At 41.8% G+C, this 19650-nt stretch overlaps 2 protein-coding genes across 3 annotated transcripts; one reads left to right on the plus strand and one right to left on the minus strand.

Moving 5' to 3' along the window:
• The first annotated feature begins 66 nt into the window (after positions 1-66).
• stard14 (START domain containing 14) lies at positions 67-8348 on the plus strand. The gene is made up of 6 exons (XM_035409094.1): positions 67-1460; positions 3238-3385; positions 4206-4309; positions 4785-4902; positions 5186-5238; positions 6396-8348. Exons 1-6 carry the CDS (start codon positions 1272-1274, stop codon positions 6609-6611), a joined length of 828 nt encoding a protein of 275 aa, XP_035264985.1. The 5' UTR covers positions 67-1271; the 3' UTR covers positions 6612-8348.
• Positions 8349-8461: 113 nt separating this feature from the next.
• Positions 8462-13743, minus strand: pdzd11 (PDZ domain containing 11). Of its 2 annotated transcripts, XM_035407656.1 has the most exons (6): positions 13669-13743; positions 12997-13098; positions 12658-12798; positions 11562-11660; positions 10465-10525; positions 8462-9330 (listed from the first exon to the last, which is right to left on the minus strand). In XM_035407656.1, exons 2-6 carry the CDS (start codon positions 13087-13089, stop codon positions 9296-9298), a joined length of 429 nt encoding a protein of 142 aa, XP_035263547.1. In that variant the 5' UTR covers positions 13090-13098; positions 13669-13743; the 3' UTR covers positions 8462-9295. The 2 variants fall into 2 exon arrangements, with proteins under 2 accessions (XP_035263547.1, XP_035263545.1); XM_035407654.1 differs by lacking the exon at positions 13669-13743 and having other exon boundaries at positions 12997-13107.
• Between the last annotated feature and the right edge of the window lie 5907 nt (positions 13744-19650).

Here is a 19650-nt window from a genome sequence, read left to right on the forward strand (position 1 = left end):
CAGTTTTTTACACAATGTACTCATCCACCTGGTGAAATCATTTCAATCGTTCGTAAATGATTCCCTGTATATCTGGAAGAATCTATTTAAGTTACATAACCCATATATGGCCTTAGCCAATGGAACAAAAGGTGCGTTGTCACCAAATATTACAAAATAACACTTGGATTGTTATGCTCTGAGTCATAGTGAAAACTGCTATGTACACAGGTCTTGCTCTCGATTCATGCTGAATGGCTGACATTTCATACAAAAAACTGACAAATGTCTTTGTGTATAATAAAAAGTAATTGACTTAGTGGGGTTTCATGTTCTGCTCAAGTACACATTGTCACCAATAAGTTAATAATGGTTAGGGGGGAATTGCACATTGGCCACATCTCAATCTAGACCACCTATCAGTATCCATTACAACACGCGTTAATGATTTTTCCTTTACAGCGAGGGTTGTTTGATAATGAAGGGCGTGTAAAGTGTTAAGTAGCTATTCATCAAGTGAAACATGTCGGCTATCCCATCCGTGGAACAGAAACCAGACATCACTGGATTGCTCAATCATAAAACGTTGCAGCAAATGCAGTGACAACCTTACATTTTAAACAGTCTGTGTTGTCACTAAATTTAAGCGGCCTATTTTAAAATCGTTTGAAGAATCACTACACTGTTAGGAGATGATGTGTAGATTTCACTCGCTTGCGGAGCACATGTAGCGCTCATGAGTTATTAAAATCAATTTCGTTTAGATTCATGTTGTTGAAGAACAACACAATACGAAGTTACGATTGTTTGTACCAAACATTATCTACACACACAGCATTTTCGACACTGAAAGGTTTTGATGTAGGCGCTAAATGACATCTGTATCTGTGTCAGATTTGTTTGTAGACGCACCTGTTGTAATTCCCGGAAGTAGTGCCCTAGAAGGCGTCAAGTTGTAACAAGCTACGTATGTTCGGTAGGTGAGGAATCCGAGACAAAAATCCAGTCGAACTTGATATGTTAATGTGGGGACTATAATAACCGGGACTAGTTCATTGTCATCGCAGTGCAAACTGGAGCGCAGAGCCAAAGGGACCGATAACCTTGAGGGATAAGCCGTTATTAGTTTCAATAAAGTTATTCCTCGTCTATAGACTAGCTGGCGCGTAACCGCACTACGCTTGGATACTTATAGTAAGAAACGACATCAACGCTGACTCTCCGTTGAATTTGGAGTAGCTATATAAAATTAATTTGTGGAACTTTGGAATTTTATCTAAAGAATTCCAGACATGTCGCGGCGGGGTTCCATGGCGATACCGCAAGAAGCAGATTTTTCTGACTTCAGAAAACAATGCTTGTCGACGGAGGGCTGGTATAGCAAATACGAGAAGAACGGAATGGAGGTATGGGTTGAAATGCCCTCGTTGACATCGACAAAAGGAGAGAAAAACAACATCCAGAAAGTGCACAAGATCAAGGTATTTAAATCTGTTACAGTAGCCTACATGTGATGTTAGTTGATTTTTACAGTTGTCTCTCTCTTCGCAATAGCTTCGATTGGGCTAATTAACGTTTGTCTAGGCTACATGTTTCGATTGGTCCACACAGTTTTATGTGCAATATGCTATGTTTTACTTGAAGTTTATAGTAAACTTTCATTCTCAGTTCAACGGCGGTAGCCGCAAGTTCTTGTGTATGTTTTTGCATGGCTAACGTTTGCAAAGCTTCTTAAAATCTTTAGCAGAAGCTATGATTATGTCCAACTATGAAAGAAAGTTAAAGGGAGGATTTATGGACGAGAAGCTGCGACCGATACAGGCCAAATAGTTAAGGTGAACTAGCTTGCTGACATCCCGTTTGAGGACAGCTATCCAAGTTTATAATGAGTTGTCATGGTAGTTTGTGAATGTGTCGGTGGTTTTTCCCCGCAGATGCACTGATGCGCTTCTCTCAAATGTAGTAGCTTTTGTTGATACACGCTTCTTTCCTAGAACGTAGAATAATGATGAGAATAAATGTGATTTTTTAAAATTACAATGTGCAACCTTTTTGGGACATAAAGACGTTGTAAGCTAAGGAAGTTAATTGAAGTAGGCTATACTTTCTTAGGCTACTTTAAACCGCGAGCACCTCGGTGCTCCAATAACACCTATTCTAAAGCCAGGTTGTCAGACTTATGTGGCCTAAATACCTAAAATATCCTTCATTGCAAACAAGACGTTTCTGGAGGCCACCACACATCTTTGCCTCGCAGGCACAGTTGTTACCTTTAATAAGATTTGTTGGACTTGCCTTTTAGTCCCGATAGAGTTTGTGTACACTGGTGTGCCCGGCAACAAATTCGCTTGACTACGTGTTGAATGTAGGCTTTCTGATTGTGGGGGCGCTAAGAAAGGCAGTAAATTGCACATACACATACTATTTACTTTCAGTAATGTGCATGTGGCTCCCACTGGCTCGGACAGGTGTTCTTATCCAAGTCTCGATTATCATGGCGTTTTTCCATTTGTTTTATAAACAGGATCATTACTAGAACAGGCACAAAATGGAATTATTCCTCACAATTCATATTTGACTTGCCACGTGAGGATTTCTAATCCAGGTCACTCCCCTGAGGAGCAGTGTGGTCCTGGACACTTCCCTGTGCGTGTGCGTGCGCGTGCGTGCGTGTGTGTGAGTGTGAGTATGTGTGTGGACATGTATTACTATCTTTGTGAGAACCAAATGTCCCCAGGATAGAAAGATGAGGAAAATTACGCAAGGTGCGGACCTTTTGCTGGTCCCCACAATTTCAAGAGGCTGCTTTAGGGTTAGGACTTAGGGTTAGGGTTAGGGTTACAATTAGGTTAAGGTTAGGGTTAAGGTTAGGCATGTAGTGGTTGGGGTTAGGGTTAGAGGTTACGGAATTAATGTAGTCAATGGGAAGTCCTCACAAGTATAGCAATAAATTTGTGTGTGTGTGTGTTTGTCTGTCTGTCTGTCTTCAGCTGGGCATTTGGTCATTTTCTTTTTTCAAAATGTACAATTTGCATATCATAAAACGTATGAGTAGCACAAAGTAAAATATTGATTAAAGTTATAAATTCAATATTTCACAATGTTTGTGGAACATTTCCCTTTTTCATTTAGTCTAATGGGAGCTTCAGTTGGAGTGTGGGTGTAGAGAAGTGTAAAAACACTTACTCCCACTCCTTTATTCAGGACCAGTGGCGAATGGCGGGTGGTGTAACTCATCTCTTGTCTTGCTTTCTTCAGTGCAGGATGGCGATCAACGACGTGTCAGCGGCCGCCATGTACGACGTGCTACACGACGGCCAGTACCGCAAGAGCTGGGATCCCACGATGCTGGAGAGCTTTGACATCGCACGCCTCTCCGCCAACGCAGACGTGGGCTACTACTCCTGTGAGCGCTACCGCCCGCTATGACTGTGCTCTTATCGCTTTGCCTCGTTCGTAATGGCTGCCGCCGGTCTTCGCCTGGTGCAGTGTGTGCGCGCGCATGACAGTGATTCTGTATGCAACTGAACTCATGAAGGGCAGTTTCACCACTGCTGTCGATACGTTTGTTGCGTTCGTCGGGTCAGGTCAGTGATGACTGAGTGCCTAGGCCCCTGATGTGACAGCTGTGTCAGGGCAGTGGCATACTGCGTATGTATTGTGTAGTTTTGTGGGGGGGTTTTTTGTTGTTTTTTTTTTTTTGGAACAGAAAGGCGAGTAAACAAAAACCTTTTCTAATTTTCTTTCAATTTGCCACACCATCTTTACTACTGCCTTATTTATCTTTCAGGGTTTTTCCCTAATTACATACTGCTCCCCACAACATGCACACATGCACATACACTCAAGCGCACGAACAACACACACAACACACCTCTGCCCCTTTCCCTAGTCCCCGTCTTTCACCTCCCTGACGAGGTCATGTGGGACACCAGCGGCGTGGGCGCCGGCTTGTCAGATAGGTCTTCCTCGGGCTGCCCTTAGGAGTGAAGGGAAGGCATGAGGGGGCCTGTTCTGAACACGTGTTTACTGTCAACACCAAGCTTCTGTTTTTGCTCTTCTGTTTCTACTGAGGCTTTGCTTAAGGTGTGTGTGTGTGCGTGCGTGTGTGTGTGTGTGTGTGTGTGTGTAGGGGGCAGGGGCAGGGGGGTTTATTGGAAGATGGGTTTTCCATGGGTTGCTCTAACAGTGCCTGTATTTTGCTCTTTTTGTTTCCTCGCTCTCAGGGATTTGTCCGAAGCCGCTGAAGAACAGAGACGTGGTGACGTTACGCTCGTGGCAGGTGAACGGCGACGAATACCTGATCGTCAACTGCTCCGTCAAACACCCGGTACGCCTGTTCTCCTTCGCACGGAGTGGCTCTTCTTTCCTCCTCCCTTCCCCCTGTCACTCAGTCTCCTCATACTTCACCACCAAACGTCTGGCATTTCAAGATTGATTCTCTGACTCCGACTTTTGTCTTGCTGGTTTATACGGTGTTTCAGAACTTAGCCTAGTACGTAAATTAACAAATTGGCTAAATATCCGATTAAAAGGAAACCAGGACTGGACTATGAGATGCCTGATATCCAACTGCACAAAACAACCAATGTGTAAATATCCAAAAAACCTTTCCCTACTTGAGGCATACTCTTCACTGTGTCTCTGTTCAGTCAAGGACATTGTATGAATTACAGTTGAGTTATGTATGAATTAAAATTAAGCTGGTCTTAAGCCAATCAAGCATATGGACTGCATATGCTTGTATAGGTAACTTATCACAAAAATGCGTGCTCTTGCTGAAGTCGAGGTGTTTGTTGTTGTAGAATTACCCTCCTCGTAAGGATATGGTGCGAGCCATCTCCATATTGACCGGCTACATGGTGAAGTCCACCGGCCCCAACAGCTGCATCTTCACATACCTGTCACAAGCCGACCCCAAAGGTGAGATTGCCTTTTCTGACCCTTTCCTCCTCATGTGTACAATGGTCCCTCTTTTCCTATCTCTTCTTCTCTCTCTCCCCCTCACGTACACACACACAAACCTCACGTGAGTTTAAATGCAGTGTTCATTTGTGCTTTTTGAGTAGCCAAACTTAAGATAATTGTGCAGTATTACGTTTTTGTTTTTATTCTACAAATGCATTTTATAAATCCGTAACCAGGAACACCAAGAGTGTTTTCCCCTTGGTTCATAACCTTTTCCCACATTTGTCTGTTGCTCCAGGTTCCCTTCCAAAATGGGTCGTAAACAGAGCCTCTCAGATCTTGGCTCCCAGAGTAAGTATGCTCCCGATTCACATATCAAAGGCATGTATGGACTCTCAATAAACTGATGTTTTACAATGAGCTAGCCCATGACACTGAAATAGAAATTTTAAGTAAATCTGTGCTGAAATCTGTATCTAGGACATGCATTTGCATGCGGTTCGCTTTAGAGTTTTAGTGCGTGAGTTGGAGCGTAAGGCCGTTTTTAAAATGGTCTCTGAAAGGGATACATGCCGTGAGTCTCTCCTGGAGTGAGAGGAGTTCCAAGCCTCTGCAATGACAATGGTTACCATGGTAACCCACTGGAAGGTCCGGTTCAGTTGAATTTTTTTTTAATGTAATGAAATGTCTCAGCCGAAGCTGAAACTCTGGATTGCTGGGGAACAGGTCCTGCCGGTTTCCCGTCTGTGAAACGGGAAATGATCCAAAAGTATGTAGGACAAGGTGTTTCTTTCTTGTGCGAGACAACAAGGACCTTGTTGATTGAAAAGCTTGCCTCTGACATTAAATATCAATGGCAGGTTTTAAGACTTTGTCACAGCCTTCTAAATGCCCTCAGGTGTTTGTTAAATTTTAAATTGGGGTCAGGGGGATTCACAGGGGTCCATCAAGTAGTCATGTGTCCACAACAAACTGGGATAAAGCATTTCCCTTTTATAATATTTTGTTTATATTTTCAAATTAAATGAACTACATATTAGAAATAGCCTAACCTGGTTTGAAAATCATTGGCAATTTTGCCATTTTGAGATACAGTATTTATATTGTACTAAACTGTATTGCAGCCTGTAGTGGGTTTTGGATAAATGTTTCAACAGCTAACCACATTTTGAGGTGGTGGATATTAGTGGGCAAGTCCTTTTAGCTTGCCTTAAGATTAAAAACTAAGTTCCTACCAGGGAAAAGGGAAAGTAATGGAATATGAGAAAATCAGGATTAACTATCTTTGGGAACAGATCAGTTAGGCCAAACAAAGTTGACAGATTCTTTTGGCGTGAAATAGAGAGACAAACTGACTTTACTTCAATTTGCCTCAATGTGGAGATTGTTATATTCATGGGTTTGGCATGTGGCTGCAGTTGTGATGCAAAGAGGTACCTAACCCCTCACCTCAGAGCGTTGAAGGTTCAGTTTTAGCATCTCTGCCCCCTCACTATCGCCCCCTGCAGGTTATGAAGTGTTTGCACCAGGCAGGACAGTCCTACCCAGAGTGGAAGCGGCAGAACAGCCCGGACTGTAAGCCATGGCTGTACCCGGAGCAGAACTCCCTGCCGTACATGAACCCATCCGACCTGGTGATCCAGCGCGGCGATTCGCTGGAGAACGTAGACGAGAGCTCGCTGCTGGACATCCAGGCGAACGAGACCGCCGAGGACAGCAGCTAAGCGGCGGGGGCGAGGGGGGGAAGGGGGGGCGGCGTACGCGACCCCCGGCCCCGCATCACAGGACGGACGCATGGATGGACACACCCACGCTTGCACAGATTCAGGTCCTGGTTCTCAGAATCCTTCACCCAACACCCGACACTGTATTCAGCACCCAACGTGTGCCTGTTTACCTGCACGCACCATTCAACACTTTTGTTCTTCAGTGGAGTTAACTTCTCCAGTTAATGGCATTAGTCTTTTTCTTTAAACCCTGTTTTTTAACCCAAATGCTTATAATGTCTGTACATACCCTGTTTGAGAGAGCACACGGTTGTGCGAAAGAATTAGAATTGTTTACAGGTATTGTACCCTGTGGAGCAACTCTGCTTGGCCTGCTCTTCTTAGGACTTGAAATTCTTGTCCTTTCAGTGTTTTTGCATTTGACCAAACAGGTCATTTCCTTTGACCTCTGTTTGTCCATTGGGGATACACAGTATTGCTGTATGCAGTGAAGGGATTTACAGTTTACAGGAAAGTAAGACTATGAACAATATCAAAAGAGGCCTTAGACATTAGCAGGTTTGATTATTCATCTAATATCGTTACTTTGGGGGGAAATGTTTTGATCTGCATAAAATTCTAGCCTGTGTTTAATATTGCCTGTCTGACTTAAATTGAATTGAGTATTGTTTTCTTTGGACGTTAACAAAAATGCTACGTGCAAATGGGTGGTTGAAGAATGTAATGTAAGCTAAATGAAGTATTACTGTTGCTTTTTTTCCCTCAGTTTTTAGAGATGTATTTATCACACTAAACTGTTTTACTGAGATTTTACACACTGAGAATGTGTACAGTGTGTGCTCTAGCACTGATTCTTCTTTTGTAGTGAAGTGGCTGTTATCTACGCACACAATGTGCTTATTCAGAACATTACTGTACAACCAATACTGTTACCACTATCAGTGGTGTGGCCCGAGCAGCCAGAGCGCACAACAGTTCCACACACTGGTTTCCTGATGATGTTGTGATCCAACTTCCTGTTTTAACTCTGAAACTTAAAACATTGACAGTGGTTTCTGATGTAGTTACTGCATGCACAACATGGGATTTCTGTGAAATTCGAGATGTTGAGATGGCTTCAGCTAAGTAATGATACAGGATTGACAGTCCTGATAGTTGAAACTATTTTTTAGGAGCAAGTAACACAAATTTAGTTCGACGTCAGCCTTCCGCAAATGGGTCAAGTTGTTAGTTTCCGTGGAGCCTTCTCGTGTTTAAATTGAATTTCTGTTAAAATAATTTGTCTGATTTAGTGTTTGACTTGCCGAAAAGGCAACTGTTATGAAGAGTATTTGAAGAAAAATGTAATATGAAAGCTCTTGAAAACAACCCATTAATGTGGTCAATTGTCATGAGGTTCAGACTAGAACTTGCAGGAGTTATTGAGAACGCTGTGAAGTCCCTTGGTTTTAGGTTTCGCCCGTGGTGCTGTAAAGGCTAACCTTCCATCTTGTCGTAGATGAATGTGGGGCAACAAGTTTGACAGCCTTGAGTGCAAAGGCAACTTGGTTTTTATAAGTGCCTGTTTTTCTCAGGTTGCCTCAATCAGGGATGGATGCGTAGCATGTGCAATCTGCAGAAATGTAATTTAATATCCAAATTACTGTATATTTTGACATAATTGTTTTCACTGTGAGACATATCTGATAACTTTATATTTATTAGAATGTTCAATAAATTAAAAATTAAACAGCTTGTGTTTTTCTGTCTTCCTGTAGACTACTTGTATGCAAAATTTCATATTGCAAGCACTTCCACTGTTAAAAGAACCAAATAGTCAAACAAAAAATGAGACGACAGCTACTGGCATTGGTTGGTAAAACTGATTTAATTGTCCAGATTCTTATCTGTATGCACAAGCAAGTTGTATCCGCTGCATTTTGTACAATTCATACTTTTGTTTTAAATTGTGAAGATCCAACTGAAAACAGTTCAGTGGCAGATCAAAATTTGGAGGCCTATCTTTAGTAGGTAGTAAAATATTTATTACTGCAGTGACAACTGTTAACAAGCTTTTAGTATCTAAACATTCGTTCATAAAAGCAAAATGACATCTATTAACCCAGGCCTCTATTCAAAATATACTAATATTCAAATATACATACACATGCTGGGGGGTTGTAAATATCCATTTTAAAAAGGCTGTTCTTCAAGAGGCTTGAAACAGACTTGATGCACTGTTTTATGCGAGTAGTCTTTCACCAAACAATATTCCTCTCTTTTTAACAACATAACTTCATAAACAATGCATATGCTATTATATCCTAGTTTATATTCTGTCAGTTAACACCTGATGAATACACATCAGTTGTTCTAGTTTAATCAGGGCTACACACAAACTGAAATGTCTGTGTCCAAAAGCAAGGCTGCCATATCTACACACACACGGATACACACACACACACACACAGTATGACTGCAAATAATATGGAACATGGTCCAGCATTGCAGTATCTCCATGTTTAGTCATCCTAAAGCATGTACAGATGGGTGTGGAGCCAGTGCGTCAGTGTGTGTGTGTGTCATCACTGTGCTGGAACGGAAGTGAAATAATCTGTGGGAAGACTGATGATCTGTCTTCCACCTGCCAAGGCCACTGACTCTGTGACTCACACAGCCACCGCCAAGGGATCTGATGCCATCTAGTGGACAGTTCTCTCCTTTTGCCTCTGGTAGTCTGAGAAGGTAAAAATTCAGTCATTTTATTCACAACAGCGATGGCAGAAAAAATAAAACACCGTTAGACCTGAGGTAGAACTAACACACTACCTTAAAAATGTGAGTTTGCAATTATTCACTCTGATCAGTAGCACAGTATATCACTTGCATACATGCAGGCTCAACGTTCGTATTCTGATCTTTTAGATGTGGTACCCATGATTTGGCCCCTGTTCTGCTCTTTCAGCTGCTGTTCTAAACCTGCCAAGAAGCTCTGTGAAATGTAGCACATGCAGACGGAAACCATACCACAGTATAACACCTCAACTCAAGTAGTGGCTCAGGTCCTATGGGTGACTAACTGTTATGGTGAGCACCTCCTATGCAGCTTTTATTAAAAGGATTTTAAATGATTTCATAACCACATTGCCAGTTCCTGGTATAGGGTTTCTTCAGAAATTAGGTTCCAACAGCCAAAGACAAATATTGGTCATTATTACACACTACAGGCACAGTCTATATTTTATACATGTTATTTTAAGAAAGTATGTGCATTTAAAGACAGTAATTGTGCATTGTTTTACAAAAAATTCCCCTCAGTTCAAGAAAAATTATGAGACTGTTGACACAGTATTTTCATTAAACAGGAAAGCAAGGTTTAAGCTCTCTTAGGAACATTGATACGATGATGAGCAACATACATTACTCATCCTAGAAAAACAGCACTGCTCACTGCACCATATTATCCTACAGTAGGGCCAGAGCTTAATATCAAGTAGCTTTTCTTCTAAACCTGATTCACTATCCAAAAATGTATGCCATATAAATGGGAATTTTGTAATAAATAATCATTGTGTAAAAACCTAGTATCTAAAAAAAAAAAAAAAAATTCTTGGGAACAAAAAATGAGTCACTAGTTATAAGCCTACAGCACATATGTAATTTCATCTGACATAAAATATATACGAAAAAAATAACATACACTACAATATGTAATTATAAAAAACAGACACACCAAGTTTTTGCATAGCATAATCTCATATAAAGCATTTTGGGCACACATTTTGGGTAGGAGCGTGTTGGGCTTTCATCCTTAGTGACACACGTGTGTGTTGGGACCCGTCTGCAGCGGAGGGGCAACAGAGACACTCACTGTAAGGGAAGAAGCGCACCCGCATCAGGATCTCTCTGGCCGTCTTGAGAATCTCTACAGCCTGAGAGAGGTGGTCAAGGAGGGAAACATGATCATTCACTGAAGTCCCACAAACACCGGGGAAAACACGCTAAACTGAACACACAAAGCAGAGCACCACAGTGAAGACAAGCAGAAAAGAACCCCACTGTCATGCACTGTTACTGAATTTTAACATAGCTGGCATAGCCCCATTCTGAATGTTAAATCTGCTTGTGACATCATTTCCACCACCACCCCCTCCCCCCATCATTTCCCTCGCCTCCTGATTTGTCATCATTAGTATCTGCAGACCTGTCCCAGTTGAGTACAATCTCAATGAATTGGGGGGGAAAAAAATAGCTTGGCTTTGGTGGGTTAAATTGTACTCCTTTGACTGGGTGCTTAATCTCCCCTTCTTTCCCTCATCTTTGTTGATCCTTTAGGGTTGCTGGGTGTCATATCAAACTGAAAGTGCTGCGCATCACAGCCCAAAACTGTATCCTGTCTGTGCCAGCACTGACAACAGACAGCAGGCCCACTGAGTAAGGCACAACCGACCATAACATGTAGGCATTGATTTAGTGCCAGATTTAATCACAGACACAAATAAGTATTAGCAAGAGTAACTTGGGTTTCGCAAACGGAATGACTTGCTTGTTTCAGAGGGCACCTGCTGGCATGAAACCCTCCGGAACTGAGGGAGAATACTCTGGCAATGGGATGGGCCTGCAGCGTTTGTTTGGTATTGGGAAATAAAGCATAAATAAATTGGGAAATAAAGCATTTAAAGATGTAAAATGATGTAATGTAAACATTTGCGCTGAAAAATATGAGTTTAAATACAGTCCCATTTTTGTATGCTCAGTAATGTAGCCTCACTCAACCTATAAAGATGCTATCAATTGTGAAATCCCTGGAGTCACCCTAGAGCCATATATCTGCAGAGGTTCAGGGAGATGGGAGAAGCACATGGCAGGGATAACACAGGTGGACTGATTGCCTGATGAAGAGGGAAAAGGTGGCCTGGAAGCAGGGGGCTGGGGGTGGCGGTAGCGGGATCAAGCCCGGACACTCACCCTGGAGTGCTCAATGTCCTGGAAGTCAACATCGTTCACTGATAGCACCTGATCCCCTTCCTGGAGACCTGCCCTGTGAGCATCTGAGTCAGGAACCACCTGCCAGCACACAGACACAAACAGGCTGACAGAGAGTACGGCCAACACACAGACACAAACAGGCTGACAGAGAGTAGAACCAGCACACAGACACAAACAGGCTGACAGAGAGTAGGGCTAGCACACAGACACAAACAGGCTGACAGAGAGTAGGGCTAGCACACAGACACAAACAGGTTGACAGAGTGTAGAGCCAGCACACAGACACAAACAGGCTGACAGAGAGTAGGGCCAGCACACAGACACAAACAGGCTGACAGAGAGTACAGCCAGCACACAGACACAAACAGGCTGACAGAGAGTACAGCCAGCACACAGACACAAACAGGCTGACAGAGAGTAGGGCCAGCACACAGACACAAACAGGCTGACAGAGAGTACAGCCAACACACAGACACAAACAGGCTGACAGAGAGTACAGCCAGTACACAGACACAAACAGGCTGACAGAGAGTAGAACCAGCACACAGACACAAACAGGCTGACAGAGAGTACAGCCAGTACACAGACACAAACAGGCTGACAGAGAATAGGGCTAGCACACAGACACAAACAGGCTGACAGAGAGTAGGGCTAGCACACAGACACAAACAGGCTGACAGAGAGCACAGCCAGCACACAGACACAAACAGGCTGACAGAGAGTACAGCCAGCACACAGACACAAACAGGGTTACAGAACATACAGCCAGCACACAGACACAAACAGGCTGACAGTGAGTAGAACCAGCACACAGACACAAACAGACATGGAGAAGGCCAGTAATCCCACCTGTGGAAGTCAAAAGTGGCAACCAAAAGAGGCAAAAGGAGGGCCAGGTTTGTGCACTTAATGTGTTCAGCATGCATACAATTAACCCAGCTAGAATAATGTGCTTGAACTTGCATATTTCTAATTTAACACCTAAAAACAGATTGCTGTCCTTTTGGATGGGAGTGTAGCCAGGCCCCATCAGAAAGCAAAGCTGCCACAGTCCAGGCAACCCACACAAGCACACCTTGGAAATGAAGATGCCCAGCTGAGAGGCTTTCCCCCCACGGATGTTGAAACCTAGTTGTGCCCCAGGTGGTTTCTTCAGGATAATGGTGCGGGGCAAGAATTGGGTCAGCTCATTGTTGTAGTCAGGGTGGTGGATTCGCTGAAAATGGGTTGAAAACGCAAAAGTGTGAAGCTGCGGTAGTCAACTAAAATTCATATTTAACAAATAACAATTTGGCAAAAAAAGTGTCAATTATATATTATGATATTAAAATGTAATAAAGCAGGATAAATGTACAGGGGAATAAATCAAAGTGAAGTAAATGAACTTTATGACTGAGAGAGAGATACGACGTACATCTTGTGGGGCGATCCACGCTGGAGGACTCTCATAAGAAGGAAGAAAGACAACCGGCAGCTGATAGTCATCATACGGGATTTTTTGGTCCATGGCTGTAGCCTGGTACATATAACGAGGGTGAATAGCAGCAATTTAACACTGAACATCGACAGAAAGCCACTTCCCAAGTAGCTAGTTTGTTTTTGTTTTTTAGTTCAATGGTGTTCGTAGCCGTGAAAGGTGCATATTTACTGTATTTGAAATCTTAATGAAAATGCACAAAGCATACACCAATTCTAGTCTTTGGAAATGGTCAAACTTCTCAAGTTTGTTGGATCGCTACAACTGTGATGTATTCTTACAAAATGTTCTAATTAATTTGGTTATTCTGACCAGTTAAACTGCGACACCTCTATTAAATAATGTAGCACGCGCTATCTGTAAAAGGCCGTTTCAAGTGATAAATTGGTAACACTAGTATCGTTCGGTGAAATGCCTCCAGTCCGTTTACAGTTTACTAGCTACGACAGGACATCTAGTTCACCAGGGAGCACAGTCTTCGACGACCTTGTGTAACTAATTTGTTATTTAACCACTATCGGTCCAAATAAATTAAAATAAATCGATTATGGTTTTAGTATTTTAAAATAAAGCTTGGTTGCTTGCAATAAATGATTTAGCTTTACTTACCGGAAGTAAACCTTCTAAGTATTATTAAATCGCCACGCCTTCCGCAAGCAGCTGACACGTCACGTGATAACAGGGGGGTGGAGGAGGAGTCTGAGGGAACAGAAAACTTTGCAGGTGAGATGAGAGCTGAATACGAACGATGGACTGGGTTTTTGTGACAGGCAGCAATTCCGATATGATATAAAATGCTGCAATATTATTCAATATTGTTTTATTTGTATATTCTTTTTGTGTTAAATCTATCATAATGTTGATTATGTTGTGTTTCACATAATCTATTTCTGCCGAAACTTGCTGCGGACTTGTCAGGCTTTTTTTTTATTCTGTGAAATAGTTTGATATCAAAAGTAACTTTTACTTTCTTATTGCAAATCATTGCTGGAGCATAATTTGAGGAACATTTATCAGGATGTATCTCTGAACTTTGCATTCAGCTCAAAACCACAGTACAAGTAGGTCTGTATACAATAAATTGATTAATTATACAAATGGCAGTATGATGGATGGTTGATGATGGAAAAAACTGATTTGGAAGGAAAACCAGTAACCCCTGGATTTCAAGTGGACATCGCGGGTGTAAGAGGTTCACCATTCCAGGTTTGCGTACTCAGCACCAATTTTTAACTGCTCCCGGATTTTTAATTCGGACTACAAAAAAAAAAAAAAAACGTATTGCAACAGGTGGTTACCGATGGCCACACCGTAAAAACCTGCAGCCATTGACCAGCCAGTGATGTTGCTGCACAAACACATTTCACCAGTAGAGGGGAGTATTGTTCAATAACATATTTGGGTGGTTGTGCTTTTTCCCCGTTTTCGCAAGGCAATGATGTTTTAAAATATGTTGATGATGTTCTGTTTTATGCGGTAGACATGCATTTTCTGGTTATTCTCTCGAGCATGGTTCAACGCAGTTAAAATTATTACACATAAATGCCTACATACAAAGTCATGCAAAATATTGTTATAACAATACTGCCATATCTTCTGTTAAATACAATGGCTATACTACGCTTGTATATAGTACTCCTAACACGTTTTTAAAGTGTATTACTCTTTATTTTATCTTTACACCATCAGAAAATATGACATAACTATTTGACCCATTAACAATTCTGTTGAGGGGTAGTCTTTTCTTTTCCATTGGTTGCACACATGTCATTGATATGACTGAGAGGGAATGCATTATTAAACACTTACTAGCACAAGTGTAGGAGGATTTAATTCTATTGACAACAGTGTTGGAACTGTAAAATGGATTAAATCATTCAAAAGACCCAGCTAATAGCATTTGTCTCTCAGGGACTTAGTGTTGTTTATGACTGACATTTTACTTATAAACAGATCATTTCTTTCGACCAGTTTCTGTTTATTTCCTGAATTAACAATACACCAGTTGAACAAAGCACTGAATAATCAACAACAACATATATTTTTGTGAAGTGGAAAAGTTCTCAGAGTTTGATAGATTCATGTGCCAATTTGAATATCTGAATATTTGAAAGTTATAATCCATTTACTTTTTAAGTATTTTATTACAATATATAGCTCCTAGCCACTAAAGGGTACAGCTCAGTACAGGAATATGGCCCTAAAACTCTCAGTCCCTCAGTCATCCTTTTTAATGGTTTTAATGGTTTTAATGGTATGAGATAGTTCAGTTTGATCTCAACTATCCATTGGCTAATTTGGGAGGACCAAGTGTCCAAGGGAATTAACCACACTGTAGCTACAGTGTCCATTCATGTCACTGGACTCTACTACTTATAGCATATATCTTAAAGAATAATTGCACTCGGCGTTTCCACCTGGTCTGCCTACTACACAATGGGGTGGGTGGAGTAGGTGTGTCCATCTCATTTGCATAAAGTATTCTCTACGCAAATGAAGTCGTTCAATGGAGATGGCTCATGAATGCCAGGCTCATGAAACTCGGGTCAAACTAAATGGTAAATGGACTGCATTTACATAGCGCTTTACAATTGATGCCTCATGGTAAGGGGCGACATAGCTCAGGAGGTAAGACCGATTGTCTGGTAGTCGGAGGGTTGCCAGTTCAAACCCCGCCCTGGGCATGTCGACGTGTCCTTGAGCAAGACACCTAACTCCTAAATAAGACCACTCCTCACCAATTATTCCACACAGCTCCTGGTCCAGGCCATGATACTGTCACGTCTGGACTACTGCAACTCCCTCCTGGCTGGCCTCCCAGCATCAGCCACCAGACCCCTTCAGCTCATCCAGAATGCAGCAGCACGTCTGGTTTACAACCTCCCTCGTGACTCCCACGTCACTCCCCTCCTCATCTCCCTCCACTGGCTACCAGTGCAAGCTCGCATCCGGTTTAAGACACTGGTGCTTGCTTTCCAAGCAGTCAAGGGGTCAGCTCCTGGTTATCTGCAGAAGATGATCAGACCCTACAAGCCGGCCAGATCGCTCCGATCGGCTACTACAGGGCGGCTGATTCCTCCCCCTACACGAGCAGCAACAAGGTCTCGACTCTTTGCAGTTCTGGCCCCACGATGGTGGAACGATCTTCCAGTGGAGGTCAGAACAGCAGAGTGTCTGAGCACCTTCAAACGGAAACTCAAGACGCACCTCTTCTCTGTATACCTCTCTCCTCTTCCCTAAACCCTCTCCCATAACTATTAAAAAAAAAAAAAAAAAAAAAAAAAAAAAAAAAAAAAAAAAAAAAAATAAAAATTTTTTGGTTCAGACTCTCGTTTCTCCTTACTGTATGCTACTATAGTAAAGGCTTTTTATCTACATTTTATTCAATGGACTTAAGTGGACTTGATCCTGAGTTTGGTTACACTGTTGTAAGTCGCTCTGGATAAGAGCGTCAGCTAAATGCCTATAATGTAATGTAATGTAAAACCCCTAACTGCTCTGGCAGGTGTGGCAGATAAAACATTAATCAATATTCAGCAATTACATGACTATTACTATTACTATTTTGCTCCCCAAATATATTCAGAAACATATTTTTTGGTGTTTAAACTGTAATGAAGCACCAAAATATCCTATTAACAGCCAGAACCTCCTATATTAAGGAAGCAGAGAGGACAGAAGGATCACAGGATCAGGCCATTTGGTTAGTCTTTAGAATATTTTAAAAAATATAATGGAACTAGAATATTTTTTTTTTAATTCTGAGAATTTATATTTTGATACCTTTCTTATACTGCTAGGATTCACTGGTATAGTTGCTGTGTTCTGAATGTACTGAAGTGCATCTGGAAACAAATAGATTCACAAACACTGCTGTAAAGAGTAATGTATTTTGTTGACTATTCCAGATGGATGCACGGTGGTGTTCATTTCAGTGTAACACAGATGCCCATTTTGGTTTAGTGTCACGTAACGGGTAGGGGGGACCCAAACGCAGAGGGAAAGAAACACAAACTCAAAAAGGGAAAATTAACAAAGATTTTACTTACATGACAGGCAAACAAGCAGGGAACAGAAAAGGCCACGATGGGCAAAAACACAAACTCAAAAAATATCTAATAAAACAGAAAACAACAGGAACTCAAAAACACAGGCAGGGCAGAACACAGGCAGGCAGAGTACAAGGGCAGGTACATTTCAAACAGATCAAACACAAGTAGGAAACAAACACAAGGAACCAGCACCCGAGTCAAGGGAACAAAGAACTTAAATAGACAGGGGGTAACAAGACACAGGTGAACTCAAAAAACAATCAACCCAGAAAAGGAGGGGATAACAAGATACAGGTGGGAACAATGATAGAATAACGAGACAACAATAATACAATTAACAGGGGGGAGCAGGACACAAAACAGAAGTGCCGCCATCTGGCGGCCCAACAAGGGAAACACAGACAGGAAAACACAGAACCATGACATTTAGATAGGAATGTCAAGCTTCTTTCCAAGTGAATCCCTTCCAGAGAAACTCTCACTTATGTAATGATTATTCTCCGTTCTTAAGACAGGAGATCTCCACTTAAAGACAAAAGCCGAATGTTGCCTTTACACTTCACTCGTTCGGGTCGTGTAGGTGAACTAATCGCACAGTGACAACCAAGAGAGTCATCGCATTTGTGCTAGTCTGTTCAAACCTGTTGAGGGAAGTTCAGTAATAATGACAGCAACAGGCAGGACATGAGACAAGAAAGCGCTCTAACATTTGATATAGGAGGGATGGATTTGTACAGCTCCATGTTCTCTTTAGCCGTTCATTGTGTGCGATGGGGGTGAGGAATGACTCACAGGTGCTTTCGGGAATTCACAAAGGCTGGATTTACAATTCTGTAAAAGTCCAATTTATCACTATTGTGCTTCGCATTATCAAGTGTTCATGGCTTCAGGCAATGGGATAAACAGACAGACTTCATTGTGATCCTGGGGTTTTACACTTATTCCAATACCATCTGCTGTGGAAATCCCCATGATCCCCACCTTGATTGTGAACAAGTGTACAAATGATCGATTTTTACACGCACAAATGGATGCATACATCAGGTTAAAGAAAATAACCGTCTTGTATGAAAACATCTTCATGATTGTAACTTTTCTATTCTTTGCCCTTAGCTGGTATATTATCAGTGCTGCTAAAGTTTTTCTTTTTCAATACACTTTCGTAAACTAAAATCATTTTAGCAAAATCAGTCACAAACTCTGACCCATAAAGACTATGGTAGAAAATGTTTAACTATGCCAATTTGAAGCAATATAGTGGACTGTAGAAGCCAAGGGCTCAGTTATCAATAACCAGGAAGAGGTCAACTGTAGCTCCCCTAAAAATATATAGGACTGCCTTCAATATTTCACAACTGCAGTTTACTTTTATACATTGCAAGCAGCATGCAGCAACATGCTCATGCTTATACCCTATCTTACTTGTCAGCCTTATCATAAGCATTTGTCTTGTACAGCACAGACAACTCCATTTTGTGATCACTTATTATAAAAACAAGAAACAGAAACTGCACAGACACACCTGATATACCCCCCAGACCATTTTCTGCCTTGACTTGGTGAGTATGATTGCCACTTATAATGACCACCCGTCTTGTTACAATAATATTCATCTCTACAGCACAGTAGTAATGTCTCATCATGGATTATTAAAATAGTGTATTTCTCGACAAGAAAAACTGTGATTTAAAACAGTTTACTTGTATGGCCAAAACTACTTTCTAACAATTGTTCTTATAGGTGTGGAGTGTTATAACTGGCCATTGAATATTTGACTATTTAAAATATTTACATTACATTACATTACATTACATTACATTACATTACAGGCATTTGGCAGACGCGCTTATCCAGAGCGACGTACAACAAAGTGTATAACCATAACCAGGAACAAGTATGACGAAACCCCTAGAGAGAAGTACCGGTCCAAGTACAGGGAACAACCGCATAGTTCAACTTGGACCCTGGTGGTTAAACTGATTAACACTAACAACGAGAACGGCAACAACGCAATCTATGGAAAAATAAATAAAAATACAAGTAGTCGTTAAGACTGGCGCATCAACTAAGTCACCTATTAAACAGCTGCCTAGTTACACCCCTAAGTTTAGTCATTTACAGGGGGGGAAGGGAGGGATGGGGAGAGGTGCAGCCTGAAGAGGTGGGTCTTCGGTCGTCGTTTGAAATGGGTCACAGTCTCAGCTGTTCTGACCTCCACAGGGAGGTCATTCCACCATCGTGGGGCCAGAACAGACAGGAGACGTGTTCTGGAAGTGCAGGTGCGAAGAGGGGGAGGTGCTAGGCGTCCTGAGGTAGCAGAACGGAGGGATCTGGTTGGCATGTAGGGTTTGAAAATCTTGTGAAGGTATGCTGGGGCTGATCCCTTGACTGCCTATTTCTATAATTTCTATAACTTTCCGTTTTAATATTGCTTTCGATGTCCAAATTTTACTTTAATTGTTGTGACATTGTCTGTTTCACCTTGTTTATTTCAAATTAGTATCTTTGTCCATTTTGGTTTCACCTTGCCTATAGGCTA

This window comes from Anguilla anguilla, chromosome 3 (genome assembly GCF_013347855.1).
Source record: "Anguilla anguilla isolate fAngAng1 chromosome 3, fAngAng1.pri, whole genome shotgun sequence".
Lineage (NCBI taxonomy): Eukaryota > Metazoa > Chordata > Actinopteri > Anguilliformes > Anguillidae > Anguilla > Anguilla anguilla.